The sequence below is a fragment of the Ambystoma mexicanum genome, chromosome 5q (assembly GCF_040938575.1).
Source record: "Ambystoma mexicanum isolate Mex_15411 chromosome 5q, UKY_AmexF1_1, whole genome shotgun sequence".
Taxonomy (NCBI): Eukaryota; Metazoa; Chordata; class Amphibia; order Caudata; family Ambystomatidae; genus Ambystoma; species Ambystoma mexicanum.
Genome location: NC_090933.1, coordinates 389,770,448 through 389,790,221, shown reverse-complemented (window position 1 = coordinate 389,790,221; position 19,774 = coordinate 389,770,448). Strand labels below are relative to the sequence as shown.

General features: G+C 44.1%; 1 protein-coding gene across 2 annotated transcripts in view; it reads right to left on the bottom strand.

Moving 5' to 3' along the window:
• THOC1 (THO complex subunit 1) overlaps positions 1 to 19,774 on the bottom strand; it is a 1,301,120-nt gene that overhangs the window by 433,195 nt on the left and 848,151 nt on the right. For both annotated transcript variants that reach the window (XM_069620878.1, XM_069620877.1), the window contains exons 16-17: positions 11,850 to 11,945; positions 7,652 to 7,717 (exon numbers count right to left, since the gene is read on the bottom strand). In XM_069620878.1, the coding sequence (XP_069476979.1) occupies positions 7,652 to 7,717; positions 11,850 to 11,945 (162 nt within the window). The remainder of the gene's footprint in view (positions 1 to 7,651; positions 7,718 to 11,849; positions 11,946 to 19,774) is intronic.

The window sequence follows — 19,774 nt, the reverse complement described above, 5'->3', positions numbered from 1 at the left end:
ATGCGAATATCAGCAGAGTCTTTTTTTGGGACTGGCACTATGGGGGATACCCAAGGAGTGGGACCTTCAGCAGGTTCAATTATGTCTGCCTCTAAGAGTTTCATTAGTTCGGTTTCCACTTGCTTTTGTATATTGATGGGAATACCGCGGTAATGCTGCGCTACACGGGGAATGCTGTTGTCTATATGTAGTTCAATTTGTCTGTCCTTCAATTTTCCGAGTCCTTTGAACAATGCAGGGAAAATTTTGTCAATGTTGGCGGTGGGGTCCAGGTGCTTATGCATCATGAGTCTATACAGGACATGAATTAGACCCATGTCGACCGCAGATTTGTAACTAAGAATGCATCCACTGTCGGTGGCAGCTTCAAGAACATGCATGGGTATTTCCTTTACGTGATCTTTGTATCGACATGATGCCGTGAAGAAGCCTTTACATGGTAGCGGCGTCTTAGAGCCATATGGGAAAATGAGTGCTCTAGCTGGTTGCAAACGTGGTGCGTTTGGCATGTTGTTGTACACTTCCTCACTCACCACGTTTACCGTGGCTCCGGTATCCACCAGAAATTCGGCAGCCACTTGGTTGACATTGATGATGAGAGTAGGGCTATTTTCTTTTGCAGTGGGGTTTCCAAGTGCATATAAGTAGCCTTTTATCCGTGGTTCTCCTCTTCGTAGATTTAATTCCTTCTTGGGTTTGTCCTCTGAGGAGGTGCTAGAGATGCTGTCAGAATGTGATTGTTCTACCAGACACCTGACATATCTCCGGGGACGTCTTCTCCGTCCGGAGGATGTACATTTGCTGTCTCGCCATTCCTGTGAGGTCCTTGATTGTTTTTGATCCGACAGTTCTTTTCGTTGTCAGCGGCGTGTCGCATCATTCTGGTAGCGTGAGTCACGATTGGGACTCAGACGCCTCGGTTCTCTTTCTGGTGTGGAGCATCTATTTCTTCCACTTCCTCGCATTTTGCTACGATATATGAAACATACAGCCTTGTAATGATTTTCTCCCCCACAGGCAGAACAGACTTGACCCATAGCAGGGCATGTGCCTTCATGAGGATATTCATGTCCGCAACGATAACAAAATGGATCTGTGTTTCCTTTGGTAGTGCTCTCAAGTTTATGTAGATTCTCATGCTTCCCATGAATGATGGTGATGCCATCAAGACCTTCTACCTGTGCTGTTAGTGCCGCCTCGGATCGAGCCAGGCGTAGAATCTCTTCCAGATTTCGAGCCTTTTGTAGAAGTCGTTTTCTGAAATCACCGCTTTCACACCCTACAATTATCTGTGAGCGAAGTGCTTCTTCATTTGAGTAGTTGTTAAAATCGCAGTGTTTCATCTTTATTCTTAATCTCATCACAAACGCATCCATTGTTTCACCCTTTAGTTGTTTAGTGGTGTGAAAGATGTGATGCTCATAGTCCACGTTTGTGTGTGGCGTGAAGTAGTTGGTTAGGGGTGTCTTTCTTCAATTTGGTGTAGGTGTCTATGTCATCTTCAGGAATTTCATCTAGAATGTCTCTCACATTTGATCCTATGGCATGGGTGAGTAAGCTGTGTTTCCTTTCATCCTCCAAAGGACCTACCGCCTTGAGACACACTTCAAAGTCCCTCACCCACTTTTTCCACCTTGGTCCCAGTGTGCTGGTGTCACTTAGGTCAAAATTGGGGGGTAGTTGTGTTATCAGGCCGTCCGTCATGCTTGTGCGTGTTGCTCTAGCAGGAGTTACTTGAACTGTTAGTGATTCCTCAGATGAGTCATCAAGCATGACAAGCGATATAAAATTGTGCACTTACTGAGTGTAGTGGATGACAACTGCTACGTTTTCTCTTGAGGTTTGAAAATGGTGGATGTTCCGTGTGACGTGAAAGGTGTTTGTGCAGGGAGCCGATGTGCTCCACCCACGTGGCTTCCACAATTATTTTTTTTTAAAAAATTCCACAGTCTTTTATAAGGCGATGCGCGAGAAAAGAGAGAACAGGAGAAAAAAAAAAGAGAAAGTCTTTGTGCGGAGCTGATGTGCCCCACTCGCGTGTGTTCCGCTTGACGCGAGCGTACCTTTATGAGCGTGGGGAGCCGATGCGCTCCACCCACTGGTGCCACTGCCTTTTGGCGGAGAAACGCTGTGAGGAGCCGACACGCTCCACTCGCACGCTTCTGCGTGAGGAGCCGATGCGCTCCACTCACAGGCAAATCCCCTTCCAGAGAATGAGCCGTCGCAGGGAGCCGATGCGCTCCACCTGCGAATCCCTTGCACACCGTTGACGAGAAACGCTGTGAGGAGCCGACACGCTCCACTCACGCGCTTCTGCGTGAGGAGCCGATGCGCTCCACTCACGGACAAATTTACCACTCTGGACGCGAGTGATCGTAAGGAGCCGATGCGCTCCACCTGCGATAACGTGCGTGACAATTACAGGGGGCCGACGCGCTCCACCCGCGGATGTGCTTGTCGCCGTTGACGGGTACTTGCGAACACCCCGCTCGGACTCCTGGGGGAGTTTCAGTCGGCGGGGAGTATACTTACTCCCACCCGCCGTACACTGCCGTTGCGCCTAAAGCACGATCCCATGAATGATGGTGATGCCATCAAGACCTTCTACCTGTGCTGTTAGTGCCGCCTCGGATCGAGCCAGGCGTAGAATCTCTTCCAGATTTCGAGCCTTTTGTAGAAGTCGTTTTCTGAAATCACCGCTTTCACACCCTACAATTATCTGTGAGCGAAGTGCTTCTTCATTTGAGTAGTTGTTAAAATCGCAGTGTTTCATCTTTATTCTTAATCTCATCACAAACGCATCCATTGTTTCACCCTTTAGTTGTTTAGTGGTGTGAAAGATGTGACGCTCATAGTCCACGTTTGTGTGTGGCGTGAAGTAGTTGGTTAGGGGTGTCTTTCTTCAATTTGGTGTAGGTGTCTATGTCATCTTCAGGAATTTCATCTAGAATGTCTCTCACATTTGATCCTATGGCATGGGTGAGTAAGCTGTGTTTCCTTTCATCCTCCAAAGGACCTACCGCCTTGAGACACACTTCAAAGTCCCTCACCCACTTTTTCCACCTTGGTCCCAGTGTGCTGGTGTCACTTAGGTCAAAATTGGGGGGTAGTTGTGTTATCAGGCCGTCCGTCATGCTTGTGCGTGTTGCTCTAGCAGGAGTTACTTGAACTGTTAGTGATTCCTCAGATGAGTCATCAAGCATGACAAGCGATATAAAATTGTGCACTTACTGAGTGTAGTGGATGACAACTGCTACGTTTTCTCTTGAGGTTTGAAAATGGTGGATGTTCCGTGTGACGTGAAAGGTGTTTGTGCAGGGAGCCGATGTGCTCCACCCACGTGGCTTCCACAATTATTTTTTTTTAAAAAATTCCACAGTCTTTTATAAGGCGATGCGCGAGAAAAGAGAGAACAGGAGAAAAAAAAAAGAGAAAGTCTTTGTGCGGAGCTGATGTGCCCCACTCGCGTGTGTTCCGCTTGACGCGAGCGTACCTTTATGAGCGTGGGGAGCCGATGCGCTCCACCCACTGGTGCCACTGCCTTTTGGCGGGAAACGCTGTGAGGAGCCGACACGCTCCACTCGCACGCTTCTGCGTGAGGAGCCGATGCGCTCCACTCACAGGCAAATCCCCTTCCAGAGAATGAGCCGTCGCAGGGAGCCGATGCGCTCCACCTGCGAATCCCTTGCACACCGTTGACGAGAAACGCTGTGAGGAGCCGACACGCTCCACTCACGCGCTTCTGCGTGAGGAGCCGATGCGCTCCACTCACGGACAAATTTACCACTCTGGACGCGAGTGATCGTAAGGAGCCGATGCGCTCCACCTGCGATAACGTGCGTGACAATTACAGGGGGCCGACGCGCTCCACCCGCGGATGTGCTTGTCGCCGTTGACGGGTACTTGCGAACACCCCGCTCGGACTCCTGGGGGAGTTTCAGTCGGCGGGGAGTATACTTACTCCCACCCGCCGTACACTGCCGTTGCGCCTAAAGCACCGGGAAAGTGATCCTGCTGCGTGAATTCGCTCGTCGCCAGTGTCGAGATGTGTAAGAATATCACATCCCAAATAAAGCACGGACGCAGAGTCTTCTTCAACACATCCTTTATTTCTTACTCGTTACCCCGAAGTGCCTGCCCCACGTCATCTCCTGTCCCTCCCCTTCCTGCCGCCCCCGTGTTCCTCTCCACGTGACTAGGGAGTTATGTGACGACATCACATACCCCTTTTTGTCTTTGCAGGTGGCGGCGGGTGCAAGCGGTTGAGACAAACCAGCTGGGATTGCAGATGTGACCAACCAGTGTGAATGCTTGCGGTAGCCAGTAAGTATGAAGCCTTCTGCCCAGGATTAACTGTCCTTTCTCCATCTTTCCCTGCATGTGCGGGTCATGGCTGAAATTAGGTCTGGTCCTGTTGCAGGAGCATGGTACGCTCAGGGGCGGATGTAACATGAAGCAAAGGGCGTGGGCCCCAGGGTGCAGCTTTCATTGCCATGGATCAGTTCCCTGGGAACTGGAGCACATCATGTGGATACTGGTTGTGGGGAAACCACAGCCATATTGGAAGTCTGGCAGAGTCTGACTAGTGCGGGCATCTTGGAAGGGTGTTAAGCACCTTGTATTAGAATGCTGTGCACGCTAAGAGTGCACTAGCGCAGTACAGCCTCCCCCCTGTGCAGGGCAATTTACAGATGTCACATGTGGCAGGAGTCCTAATGAGGGTGATGGAAGTCCTGTACTCAGTCATGACAACTGCATCTCAATGGCTATTAAAAGGTTGCACTGGGCTACCAATGCAGTAAATGCACCTTTGATGAAGCCAAAACTAAATTATAGTTGCCACCAACTCACACTCTAAAACCAATTTACAGTGATATAATCATACTAGGGAGGAAATGTGGTGCCTGAGAGGCCCCACTGGGGCACGTAAGGGGTGACCAAATACCATAAGGGACCTAATAGCAGGGGGATTTCAGGAGACGTCCCTTTGGCACCAAAACCAAAAAAAGACAGGGCAAAAGCAATATGTTGAGCCCCCACACTCCAAAGAGTGACCCTAGAATCCCCAAAATAGAAATTCTGGCTTAACATACGTCATAAGTCATCAGTGAAGGTCTCTACTTCTATGTAGGAGAACATGTGGGTGCCCCCCCAATGGTCCAAGGTCTCCACAGCCACGTCGAGACAACTGGTGGTGACTGCCCTTGAACCCACGACCAGATGACCCTGCACGGCAGTTAAGGTAAGGGATGTCTTCCCTAGTGATTTACATTTCCCTGTAACAGTTCTTAAATTTCTAAGGGTCCGGCAGCTCGAGATCACATATCTCTTGAACGCCCCACCCTTAGGTTTGCATTGGGTGCAAAGTCATACTTACCTTAGCACTATATGGGGTTGGCCCAGGGGGTAGTGTCTGCATTAGTACTTGTTTGGGTCATCCCTTTGGACCTATGGGGTGGTAGCTGGTTCGCCTTTCACTACAAACAGAATTAAAACTCAAGTCCCATTTTTGCTTGTTGGATCTACTCTGCACCAACTTCAGTACTTCATCTGCACTAGATGAGGGGCCTTCCCAGAACACTCCGCTCTTTCTTTAGGAACCTTTTGGGACACATAAAAGACTACCAGAGAGTTGGTACATGCTAGGGTTGGACATCTGTGTGATGCAGAGTGCCTTATAAGTATAGCACCTGTGTTTTGATGTGTGTAACATATTTTCTCCCTACTTTGGTAAATGCCCCTATTGTGTGAATAATTGATTGTAATTCTAAAGTAGAATGTAACCCATTGTGGGTTACCTAACTGTTGAATGTACTTAAAGATTTTCGATTGCCTTCAAAGTGTGCCTTAGTGTAGTACTGGAAAAGTGTTATTATTTGTGTGTTACTAGTGTGGGTATTTTTACTAACTATTTCTGCCAAGCGTTTACTGCACTGCCCCCTTCCTCCTCAACGTTAAGTTGGTCAACACTGCTTAGAGTGACTTAGCTCAAATGGTCATTGAACTCCCTTGCTAACCCTTTGGTGGCTTTCCCAAGTCCTGCCACAGTTAGCGACTTTGAAAAAGCAACCTAACACTGGTTGAAGGAGGAGGATTCTCCAACGGCTCTAGAAGGAACAGGGAGCCTTGCTCCACTACTGGAGTTGAAGCTTCTGAGCTTTGGCTTAGATATCCAACATTTTCTGATGATCTCGCAATGCCAGAGAGTAGGTGCTAATGGGAAAGGTTTCCTTCGCTATTGTAGGAGGTGATATTTCAGAGTTGGTGGTAGACCCCCCCCCCTGCAATGGGGAGGGACAGTGTCACTTCTTGGAAGAATAAGAGTGGTATCTGGAGGAAGTCTCTCACTGGACCTCCTGCACTGTTCGTTACTCTTTTATATTTGTTCTCTGTTTCCTCACAAGGCTGTGAATCTTCTGGTTCGTTTCACCCCTTTGAGGACCAGGACTTCTCTCCTTTACAGGCTGAAGGCACTGAGGATTTAGGAGTTTTCCAGCTTTTCTACAGAGCAGCAAGATCCATAGAAATCCACTCCCTAATAGCCTTAGGATGCATAGATTTGCAGGAGCCACATTCAACGGTATCATGATCTAATCCAAAGCGCAAACCTGCACTTGTCCAATACAGATACAGACTAACCCCAATGTCCTTCAGGTTTGAAACTTGAGGTCTTGAGGGGAGGGAGGAAATGGGGTAGGTGAGCATTCTAGATAGTAGTGGAGTTCCAAAGCAATGTCTGAGCGCATGAAAAAATGGAGTGGAGGGTATGGAGTGCCGCCGGCTCCATTTATACATCATCCATGAAGACACATCCAGAGTCAAGGGAACCAGTTAAGATGAGCAGATCAAAGATAAGCAGAGCAGCAGTGAACCCATTTCAGGGCTGGAATAGTGCCTGGAGGCTATGTCTAGGATAAGGAATCTGTCGGAGGAAGGAATCCATGAGAAACATGTTTCATGCAGTCCGACACAAATCCAGGCAGTGCAGACCTCTCCCTGTTTTTAGGTCGATAATTCAAGCATTGTTACGTTTTACAATAAAAATATCTCATAACATCACTTTTCAGCAAACAAATGAACCAGGAAGACTTGGACAGAAATGTATTTTCAAAGATCACAGAATAAAAACGGTTTCTGGACTATCCATAGAAAATTGATTCATCGAATTGAAATCCAACAAAATGTTTTAATTGAAAGTAATTTCCATCGAAATGCACTTTAATTGAATATATTTCGTTGGATTTCGATTTGGGGGAACTCTCCCCCCCCCCCCAATAAAGAAAATGTTGCATGAAGCTGCCCAGTGCCAAAATACTTTAAAGAATTCAGGACTGGACAGTGTCATCCATGTAACATTTTAACTTTAAAAATAAATGAATCAAAATGATATCTTTTACATTTAAAAGTACATATCCATCGAAACATGTACATTCCTATATTCGATGGACAAGTTTCGATGGAAATATACTTTTAAATGAAAAAGACAGCATTTCGATGCATTTATTTTCTTTATATTTTTTGTTGATGGATTTGCTTTTCGAAGGTTGGGATTCGATGGAAAGACCATAAACCAATAAAAAAAATATGCCACCCAACCCTTTTGAAGATGGATTTAAACTGGACGTTTATTAATGTCTTATTTCTGGCTTACCTATTCTCCAATTTGCAGGCCTCCATGTTATCAGGGCAAAGATTCCAAAGCCTAGTTAACTCTTCACTAGGGAAGAAAAAAAAAAATCACATGAAATAAAACAATGCATAATAAAACATTTAGATATTTCCCACAATGTAATGTATGACAGGAACCATATATTACTGGTGTGCATTCATGTAAGAGCGTTGGGAGGGAGACACAGGGAAAAATATAGGAATTTCCAAACTACTTCCGTCCCACCCCACCCCACCCAGGCTGTGGAACCGCATACTAGTTTACATTAAGACATACACTCATTCCCTCATACAATTCCAAAAGTACCTCATGCCCCTCCACTTCAAGGAGACCCTTTCAAGCACTGTATACCCACTTGATCCACACCAGTTGGATGAGCTCACCTCACCCCTAATTACTGCTCCTGTTGCTTAATTGTAGTAACACATCATTGAGAGAAAACATATAAGGTGAGTCTGATTACCACTCTTTCCATTGCCCCGGTGCTTTGAGTGAACAATAATTACAAACTAAACAAATACCGTTTGATATTGTTGCTATTTAACATCATGAACCCAGCACAGAGAGGCTAGTTACAAAAACAGCTAATTTGATTAAATATTGTATATCACCCGCCAAAGTTAGAGCGACCGACTTGCTGAAGAACTTGGTCCTGTCCAAGTAGAATTTCAGGGCACGCCTGACATCCAGGCAGTGCAGAACCCTCTGACCCTCATCCTTAGGGTCGGAAAAGAACATAGGCAGCACCATTTCCTTGTTTAGATGGAAAGCGGAAGGTACCTTAGGTAGGAACGCTGGGTGTGTCCACAGGACTACCTTATCCTTGTGAATAGTATATTGCCCTGAGGAGACTAGCGCCTGGATTTCACTGACTGCGTTAGCCTAAGTGAGGCCTACTAGCAAGGCCGTCTCGATGGTGACCATCCTGATGTCCATGGACGCCATTGGCTCAAACGGTTTGTGCACCAGGGTGCCCAACACTACATTGAGGTCCCACATCGTGTGTGGCCTCTTAATGGGCGGGTAGAGTCTGGCAAGGCCCGTCAAATGCTTCTTGACTATCAGGTTGGAAGAGGAAAAGAACTCTTGCTCCGAATTTCTGTAGGCTCCTATGGCTGCAAAATACATGCAGCAGGTGTCAACCTGCACACCAGAGTGAGCGAGGTGCGCAGAGCAGGAGAGCACGTTGTCCAATGTACATGCAAATCTCCTTAGAGTCTGCACAGTGACAGAACCTAGTCCACTTGCTCTTATACTGGGTCCTGGTAGCCTTAATCCTTGCACCCTGTTGTATGATCTCTAGGTTAGCTTGTGAGATGTGGCGCTGTGTATATGACCCTGCCCCTCTGTTACGCCAGAAGAGAAGCTGGGCCCGTCAGAAGGTGGATGGGTGGTCTCTGAGAGGCTGAGCAGCTCCGAGAACCATGGCCTTCCTGTCCACCATCAGAACTTCCTAAACCGGCCTCCCACTGGGGTGCACGACGTCCCGTTCAGTTCAGACTTGCTTTGGCACTGGTAATGTTGTCCTCCGCTACCATAGGCCTCGGGAACTGCTTCTGTAGGATTCCTGAGCTGTGGATCTGGAAGGCTGACGGTAAGAAGTGGAGAAGCCTATTGAAGACCTGCCCGACTTTCCCCTGGAGGAGCCAAAAGGAGAGCGGTTCTGCTGGAGAGTGCCCAGGGAACAGGCCGTCTCCATATCAGTTTTGAAGGCTTGGAGGGACTCGTTGACGACTTTCACTGGACCTCCTGACTCCTTCATTCAGCCTTGGCGACAAAGGCAGACACTGTTCCCCAATTGACACAACCCTGTGTCGGCGACGTCCAATGTCACTGTGATTGCGTGATCAGACGCTACCTCCACTTCCTGGAAGAGAGCGCTTGCCACCATCTTCTTGTCATTGGGGAGGAACTCTAGAATAGGCCCTAGCTTGCACCACAGCTGTCGTAGGAGGCTAGGATCGCCAGTCGGTTGGCTGCCTTGATGGTGGACGCCGCAGTGTAAATCACCTTTCCCATGGCGTCCATTCTCTTCCCCTCACTGTCCGAATCCGGCGATGGCTGCGCTGCGACCTCAAGGTGCGAGGGGAATATATACACACACACACACACGATATTTCTTCAACAAACCTAACCCGTTTGACTGTAGCCATGAAAGGGTTCTTTCATGAGGGCCAGGCCCTCTTCCCAAACGTCGTCCAGAAGGGGCACCGCCATGATAGTCTTCCTCTTGGCCTCACGCCTCTGGTACAGTAAACCCTGCTTTTTGGTTTCATCGGGCAGTAGCTGAAATAGCTCAAAGGATCTGGAGATCATGGAGTGAAACGATCCCACCTCATCCAGTGGGGACACCCTATGTGGAGATTCACCGCCTGCTGCAACTATATCCTCATCATCCGTCATTGTGGCCGTATGCGTACCGGTTTCTGGGTCTGCTGGGTGAGAAGGGACCAGACTTGGTGGCAGAGGTTGAAATGGGGGCGTCGGATGATACTTCCTCTTCTTCTCTGGTGGCTGATCGGTGACACCTGGGGGACCACAGGTACCGGAGCCGTAGGCATCCTCATCTGGATCTTTGACACCAAGGTGTGCAGGGCCGACAGAATATCCAAATAAATGTCCCTCGGCTGAGAAGGCAGAACAGGAAAACCTGCGTGGTCGTCTTCCTCTTCAACGTCCTTGTGGACTATGTGCAAGGACTCCTGGTCTTCGTCGTCTGTGGACAAGACCTCCATGGTTTGGGTGACAGCCTAGGGAGGGCTGTTTTGGGGCCTCTCATCTCCCCTTTTTCCCCTCTGAGGGTCTTGAACCGGCTGAGCCAGTTTCCCCCCTTCTGGCATGGCTGCAGACTTTGCCAAAGTCACTGCGGCGGTGTCAGGGCTTGGGGTTAGGTACACCTTCTGAGACGTGGGGGAGACCCTACAAAACATACAAACAGCTCGGAGAGCAAGCTCGAGGACTCCCAACACTGAAACGTGCAGTAAAAATCTGAAGATGGCTGTCAGCGGAGGGGCTTAGGGAGAGGACAGTCATTGGATGGGGGCAGTATGACCCAGAGGATTGTGAATGGTTTAAAGGAGAAATACAGTTTTTAAGTGAACGTGAAACTGTTTTTTCCTTTTACCGAGGATTCCCAGCCTGACGACTGGGAATATTCATGAGCACGTGAAACCACACCAGACCGAATGATGGAGAATGGTGGCCCTTCTGTGCATTACCAAGGCTGAATTAACAGCCTGTGAGTAACAAATACTAAAGGTCATTAAGGTAAAACCACTATTACCAGTCATTCATACAAAACTCGCAACAAAATGTTACCAGGGAAATATGAAAGGGTATACATTGTATCCCCCAGCACACCACATAAGGTGGGGTGTGCTGGTTCACTATATAAAATGTAAAGGGAGATGAAAATCCCTCTTTACTACTTGGGAACTGTAGTTCACCCAAGTACATCAAAGAGAAATTAACAGGTGAGCCCAAAGGGGCAACCCAGCCTAAGCCCAAACGTTGTAGGAAACTAACTTCAAGCATACACTATGGAGACATATAAAAAGGTCACCCATAAAAATAATAAAAGACTAGGTGAGAGGGGAGAACGATTCCCCTTCACCTAAGGACAAGGTAAAATAGTGACCTAGTCAAAGCAAAAGGTTCTGGGGTTGACACAGATCAGGAAGATGTATCATAGAAATTAAAATCTTACCCAACACCCATGATAAGCAAGCACTTGGTTGTTAAATTAAATAACAGAGTAGAGCTTCTAAAATATCATATGAAACTTTTTTCAGAAGATTATGTTGGCATTACACGATAATGTGAAGAGTGGGAAGATTTCGGAGTAAGAAGTTTAACACTGATAATTGCATGTTGAAAACCCCAAAAACAAACTATTAGGAACAAATACTTCATTATTGTAAGAGTTCTTTACTGTGCAATGTCAAGTTAACCCCTCACCAATGCTCAATACATTGAACACACAGAGGTAAACGTGGCTTTGATTGTGCTGTAAAAGTAGCAAAATGCTCCCTCGCTCTACTCCATAGAAAGACATCCCAAAGCAGGGGAGCTTTGAATATAATAGGGTTTTTCTAAACCTTTCCAACAGGCATAATAGATGATCCTTAATAATATAACAGTTAATCAATTTTAGAGATGTTATAGATAAACCTGAGCTTACTTTCCCATTAAAATCTTTTTGTTCGGTCCCTTTCCAAGAAAATCTTCAGGCGCAGGTCTCTTTCTCAAATGCTTTGAAGGCCTCGAGTCTGTGGGTCTTAAAACAAAAGCAGACATAACATTTGTCAGCAACACAAGTTATACATTTGTGCAACAGTGATATGTAAGCACCTCAACATACAGCTCATAAGCAGCATTAGAGAAAATTCTTAAATCAAACATGTCTAAGTCTTTACTAAAGGAGACATCCGTGAACTGAACAGGCATGCCATTTATGAGAAACAAGACAAGAAATAAAACACATTCAAATAGCAAGGAAATTATGTCTAACTTCCAAATGACTGGACAAGGCTAACCTGGGCAGTAAAAAATCTACAAATTAATAGTGTATGAGAATATGGTCTGCAGTGCAGTATCCAACTTAAATCCAGAGCTATTTCACTAATGTAGGGTCAAGGAATTTGAGGATCGTACGGTGAAACAGGATAATTGAATTTACAAACCTACTTTCACCCTGCAGATACTGGCAGTTCCTCAATATCGTGTTACAGGACTGGGATAAAAGGCTCCTCTATTACATCTCATAAGGGTGCTCGAGTCAAGCCTTCCGTCTGAGAAATCTTGATTGCTTCTATCCCCCGTTTCTATTAAATACTTAGAGAGCCCTCATAAAAGAAACATGCCAGCCAATAATTAACAAAATACTATTTAATAATGCTTTAGTGGATTTGAGCAGCCAATGCAGAGCTTTATGTTAAAAGCCTGTTAATCACCTGCATTGTTCCACATACCTAATCTACCACAGGTCAATTTGAGATGCAGACATGTGCAATGACCACGCCCAACAAATAATGGGCAACAAACATGAAGAGGGGATCCTTCTTCCCAGGACCGAAGATAGGGTCTCAGGAATGTTGAAGGTATGTTAAAAAAATTATTTGCAAAAGAGGTGCGTAATTTTGTCCCTGAACCAGCACTGAACCCTCTCAGTTCATATACCATCTCAGATATTGTTAATATTGAAACCCTATTGGCACGCAACCAAGATACTACAAGAAGTAGAGATGAAATAGGTTTAGACCTGGATATCAAGGATAGGCATCTGGATATCAAAGAACTGAAACTCAAATCCAAATTTATGCCGCAACGGAGAACAGAAAATGTAATTGAGACTTTTCATAAGGCCATGATCAACGATATACATACATATTTAGACAGGCCTACAAACCAGAGGAAGAGATACAGAACAAATTTCAGTAAAGGAGAATCCAAGGCATTGGAAGATCTTTCTAAAGATGAAAATATCACTATTAAAGAGGCAGACACGGGAGGAAATGTTATTCTAAACACGACCGTTTACATCGAAATGGGCTTGCAACCTCTAGCTACTCCCAATTGCTACACACCTCTTAAGTCTAATCCAACTAAGAAAGTGGTATCGGACCTCTGCAACCTAATACAAGACTGGTATATTAAAGGCCACCTTACAGAGGATGAGAAAACATTTCTAATTATTTCAAACCCAACAATGCCCACATTATATTTTCTCTGAAAATCCATAAATCTTTTGATAAATTGCCTCAAGTAAGACCCATTATGAGTGCCATTGGGTGGGCTACAGAAGGCCCGTCTCAATATTTGGACCCTTTGTTCTTAAAATGAGATCTTATATTAGAGACACCCCTTCCGGTTTTACAGTTCCTTAAGTCTCTGAAATGGGAAGCAGACTACATACTGGCCACCTTAAATGTTGCATCTTTATACACTAGTATAGACCACAAGATGGATATTGGAACCATCGATTATACTTTTCAGAACTCATCTGCATCTTATTTGAGACATATTGATATGTTAAAATGTTTTTTGCAATTTACCTTGAAAAATAATGTACGTCTCTTCAATGATTAGTATTACGTGCAAGTCAAGGGAGTTGGCATGGGTGCTGAATTCGCACCAACTTTGGTGAATCTATTCATGGCACAGTATGAGGAAACTCATTTACAATCAGGAATCCTTTGGCGAGAATCTTATTGCTTGGAAAAGATTCATTGAGGATATTCTGATTGTTTGGAAAGGTGGAAAGGATTACAGAAATCTTTTGACAACTTTGTGTTACACATCAACAATAACACTTTTGGTATAAAACTGACTGGGCAATCCAGCCCTACACATATTGACTTTCTAGATCCGAGTACTTTCATTTTAGACAATGCACTTCAGGCCAAAACCTTTCGGAAACCTACAGAGGTGAATTCTGTTTTGTTTGCTCACAGCAGTCGCCGTAGCTGTACTATTAACAACATACCGAATAGGGAATTGTATAGGGCCAAGAGGAATTGTAGTCTGGATAGTGATTTTGCAAATAAATGTCATACACTCAAACAAAGATTTAATAACAGGGGATATCAGTCAGAAACAATTGACAAAGCCTGTGATAAATATGCTAATATGGAACAATTGGAACTGTTGGAGGCAAATTGGAATGTGCTGGAACATCCACAACACATTGCAATTGTCACCCAGCATTCCAGGGACTCACCGATAATATATCAATTAGCCTTGAAACACTGGTACCTATTAAAACTAGGCAAAGACTTATTACCCTATGTATCTGATAAACCGAAATTTACATTTACCAACGATGAAACTATTAAACAGCAACTCAGTCCATTTTTGTACATCACTAAACAAGGAACAGAAAACTGGCTAAACCCTTCAAAAGGATTTTTTAAATGTGGAAATGGTAATTTCTGTAAATATGCGCATGAAAATTGTCAATCCTTTACTGACAAGCATGGTGTAACTGTGAAAATTATGGATTTCATCAACTGTAAAACCTGTTTTGTTGTCTATGCCATAATCTGTGTATGCGGCAAGTTGTATGTGGGCAGCACGATCAGGCAGCTGAGAGTGCGGATTAGGGAAAACTTGGCGAGCCTGAAACGTGCGGACCCTAAATTGACACTTGCCATATACTGGCAACAGGAACATCAGTTAGCCAACAAAGATGACTTGAGATTTATTGGACTCATGAAAAATAAGAGGGGGAAGACATCCAACTTAAATTGAGGCAGTCCGAATATAAACTTATTTGCTTCCTCAGAACCACGGTCAATGGTCTCAACAGCGACCATGAGATGAATGTGTTCTTGTAATCAGTAATTTACTAATTTATTCTTTTTCCTTTTTTCTGATTTTGAGAATATTGACATGCCATGAGAGTGTGCAACCCAAGCGGACTTATGGATCTAACTTGATAACATTTCATAATGGGACTAGTACGTTTGGTTTTAATTTGGTCATATATTTGGACATTGTCATCTGGCAATCATCTGTGGCTCTGTAGAGGGATTGCACATTTATTCCGGATTTATCCATAGATCGCATATTCAATTCAATCTAGGTTAAAGTTTATCCATTTAAACACAGCACTTGACACTTGCTGGCTGCACTACCACAGTTTGCCTCAATTTTCTATTTTATTTATCTGCGCTCCTCGGCTTCTGCACTTTCCACTCTCCCCCTTCCATGCACTTTTTCCCTTTCCCATGCACGTTCTCAATGTCACTGGGCCTAGTAAGATCGTTTTTATGTTGTGCTGTGTTCTCCCTTGTTCCCTTCCCTTCCCTTGCCTAGTTGCGCTCTTGTGTACGAGCGCAATACAAATAAAATATCATATCATTTGTATCAAGCAGGTTATGAATAGCGCCTAGTGTAATATTTAGTGGACTAAATGCATCATTAAACATCATATCAACATACATTGTTGCATACCATTTTAGGACAACTCCGGCTCTTTGGGAATTTACACAAAACCTTTTGGATATGATGAATGCAAACACATACATACATAACCTAACGTTTGTATTCGTTTACTGACGGTTTGTGGAGAATTGGGATATTTCAAACTATCTGTATTGCAATAATATATACGAAAGGAACATTTGAACTGGTTCCTTGAAGGCTCGGTACTCGAAAAGGTACAACATTTTAAATACCTTGGTGTGACCTTTGACTATTCAAGATCAAATACAGCAATGCAGCAAACTCTTCTGGAAAAAACAAGAAAACACTCTGCTCAAGCTCAAGCTCTGGACAACAAGTATGGCCGGTTCGCATCGATCCCTATGATAAGATTCTATCGATCAAAGGTGGTGTCATCCTTAACTTACGCCGTGGAGGCCCTGCCCCAAATACCTGGAAAGCTATGGGTCAGGTTGGAAGGTTACTTCTGGCGTACTGTTTTGGGTCTCCACAAATCTACATCAATGCTGCTAATCAGACAGGAACTAGGCCTCCTCTCACTGGAAGCGAATATTGAAAGAAACAGCATGATGCTCTACAGGAAAACTTTGCTGCCCAATCGTCCAAATATCTTAAACATGATTAGAGAAGAAACAATGGGCCCTCGAAGCAGTATGCTCAAAACATGGGAAAAAACCTGCAAAGCAAAGTTAGAGGAAATCCAATCATCTGAGGCAGAGTTAATACAAAATCCGATGAAGATAAAAAGGAAGATGGGGGAACTCGACTGGATAAAGACTCTGGACCGTGTTGCCGTGTATAAATAAACCAGTCATCTAAACTAAACTCTGCTCCGAACTATTTGAAAAGATTCCGAACAAATCAATAAGGAACACCTTTATGAGGGCCCGTTTAAATCTACTTGAAACCAACAAGATCCTGGCAGTAAGAGGCCTAACCAATTCAGATAGATGCAGTTTCTGTCAGAAAGACGATTAAATTGAAACAATACGGCACCTGCTCCTCAACTGCCCAGGGAACCAAGGCTATAGGATCGAAATACCTGCTTGGGTACCTGTCTGCCTCCCATACCCAAGACGAACAGGTGTGGTGGGAAAGACTAATCAGCGGCGAAAGAACTTCCTGGACAATTGCCACTTCAAAGACACTGAACCAGATCCTCGGATCCTTAAATCAGCAAGCGATTTCAGCTTTGCATCAGAACTAGAGAATCAGAGAAAACGTTTTACTGTGTTCAAAAATATTTTTTCCCCTTTTCTTTTCTACTTTTCTTCTTGTAAAAATCATGAATTTTATTAAATCAAGTAAATAAAAAAAATAAAAAAAATAAAAATAATAATATATACTTCGAATATTTGAAACACTTTTGGTGAGTCCTTTAATGTGTCCTTACTGTTGGGATGTTTTACTGTTGAATAATACAGTGTTCCATCACTGTCATTATATTGTGATTCAGGGATATTATGAGATTCCACTCGGAATATGACGTGGCTGCGTTTTGTTTACATAGGACGTCACTCGTAGGGTTACGCGTGACATCATTTTAACGCCACGGGCCGCAGCTCAGGCATCTTGTTTCTTTATTTACTGCCTCTTCAGACCCCGCAGACCTTTGGATTTGCGCTTGGGATTTAACCCAGGATTTCTCATGCTAACCAATTATAGGTAAGAAATGTTGCGACTATAGATACACAATAAGATTGCTGCTACCCAAAATACAGGAATGGCTGTTATATAGGGGTGCTCAGGACGCTATATTCATATGATGGATCAGTGTATTTACACTCTTTGTGATCCATGGCTAACAGATTGTGGAGCATACATAGGAGTGAGTTCATCACATAATGGTAATTTGTTTGGCATGGGAGAGCGTGCTCGCGGAGACCTTCAGCCACATTTGAACACATCTTCTGTTGTGATTTTAGGTTCATATGAATGGTTTTTGCATCTATGCACACGGATTGACAGAGGAACACTTTAAAAGCAGCAAATCATTTTCAGGATTTTTTGTGACGACTCATTGTTTAAACACCATTTTAAGGTATGATTTGTCCACAAATGTATCCTTCAATCACTAGGACTGTGCAATTTCTGGACTCTCCTTTTAATTAATGGTCATGTTGAAGGTGACTGACACTTGAACCTGAACCGTAAGCCAACGCAACACAACATTCTATTCACCTTCTAGTGATAAAGCATTCCGCTAAGGTACGTGGTCTAGTTAATACCACTACCTACTAGCACATGTTATTTGATCGCCACTATTTCTTTCAGATTGATACAGTGAACCTATTATTTTCTAGGTGAAACCTATTGATTCCACAGAATAGGGTAAGCACAATTTCCAACATCCTGCACATCACTGCAGTAGATTATCTCACTTCGTTAAATTCCCCACAGCTATTAATTCCAACAGGTATACATATGGTCACGGAACAGAGCATGCTCCAATCTAAATTAGAAGTTTGATGATTATCACACAATAAGGTGTTTAATTCAAGGGATAGCCCTTTGGGTTCCACATATTTATGGCATGCCTAATCACCTAACATATGTTTCAATCATGCAATTTAATCAAAGTAGATGTGATTTGTGTAATACTGAATTCATATTTATTGTTTCTTATGCCAAACTCTATTCTCTTTTGGAATGCATATTTGAATCCACCACCCGCCTCTATCCTGAAAGGCGGTCTGTTTGGAGATATATATATATAATATATATATATATATACACACACATATATAAATATATATATATATATAATCTACTTTGTGCACAATTTTAATCATACACATCGACTATGAATATTGACATTGTGTAACCATGGGACCATCTGTGGTCAATGTTCTGCTTCAATGTCTTCAAATATTACAATGTTATCCAATTGTAAATAACCTTGAAAACTACCAGGAGTTTGAAACACACCTCGGCTGTACTGCTGTATTAATACGTGGAATAAACCACACCTCGGACATTATAGAACTGTGTGATATTATATTTTGGTCACAAATTAATTCATAATCATAGCGCGAGTTGCCTCCCCGATCTTCAATTCTTTATGTTATATAGTTAACTTGTGTTGGTGATAGTTAAAAACGTTCAACAATTTTATTAAGGTTAAGTAAATGTTTTCTTATATTTCAGGTTACTCAACCCCAGGTTAGATGACTAAAAGGGGAGTGGAATGGAATGGGATGCCCTAGGGCCCAGTGCGCTATACAAAATACAAATACAACTACAAAGGCACTTGGTGCGGGGGAGGAGCGGGGGGATAGATACACTGTGTTTACTTGGTGCCCTCCCACCCCAACTCAGATTTTCCCAAATGTCGATGTGGATAATCTGGCGGTCGCTGGGGGCTGGATCCTTCGCCGTTGGTTCCGGTGACGAAGGAGTTGTGGGTTTGAGGACTCTTCCGGTCGGGTGCAGCTGCAAGATGCAACCTTTGGCAATGAAGAAATGCAAGAAACACTGATGCACACCTCCTCAGGACACTTCACAGGTTGGTGAAAGGCGAATTCCAGCGACAATCTCTGCACACAGGTAAATATTGGCGTGCTTCCAGTTGCAGTCACAGAAGCTGCTCCAGGACAGGATCCCTTATGTTGCAATGCTGAAATTCAGGGAGAAGGTGACTTGTGGCACAAGCTGTTGGCTACCAAAGTTCTGGGCTTGAACGCGGAACATCAATGCTTTTGGTAGCCCATGAAAGGGCTGGTCAGTCCACCGGGCAAGCACCGCTCAGGCTCTTCAGGGGTCGGGTAGTCACACAAGGCTTCACCGGGCCAGACGCATGAAGGGATGCTGAGCTAATCCAGGAGTTGTCGTTGGATCTTCAACAGGCTGTGCTTCGTCAAAGGATTCTTTTATTTCCTTTTTGATTATCATTTTAATTTCTTTTTTTAATTTAACATTATTGGTCTAAACAGGATACCATCACATAAAGCGAAAACAACAGTAACAAAGCAAGTAAAAAAGAAGAAAAAGAAGGGCAGGGGAAATAAAAGACCCACATCCCAACAGCATTGTAGTTTTTAATATATGTAAATATGTGTTCAATATGTTAGAGACCTCAGTCCAGAATAACTTAAACCTTAAACCTTATTACAGTCGCATAATATATGGCTAAGGAGCCCGTTTTTAGCTTACAGCCCCAAC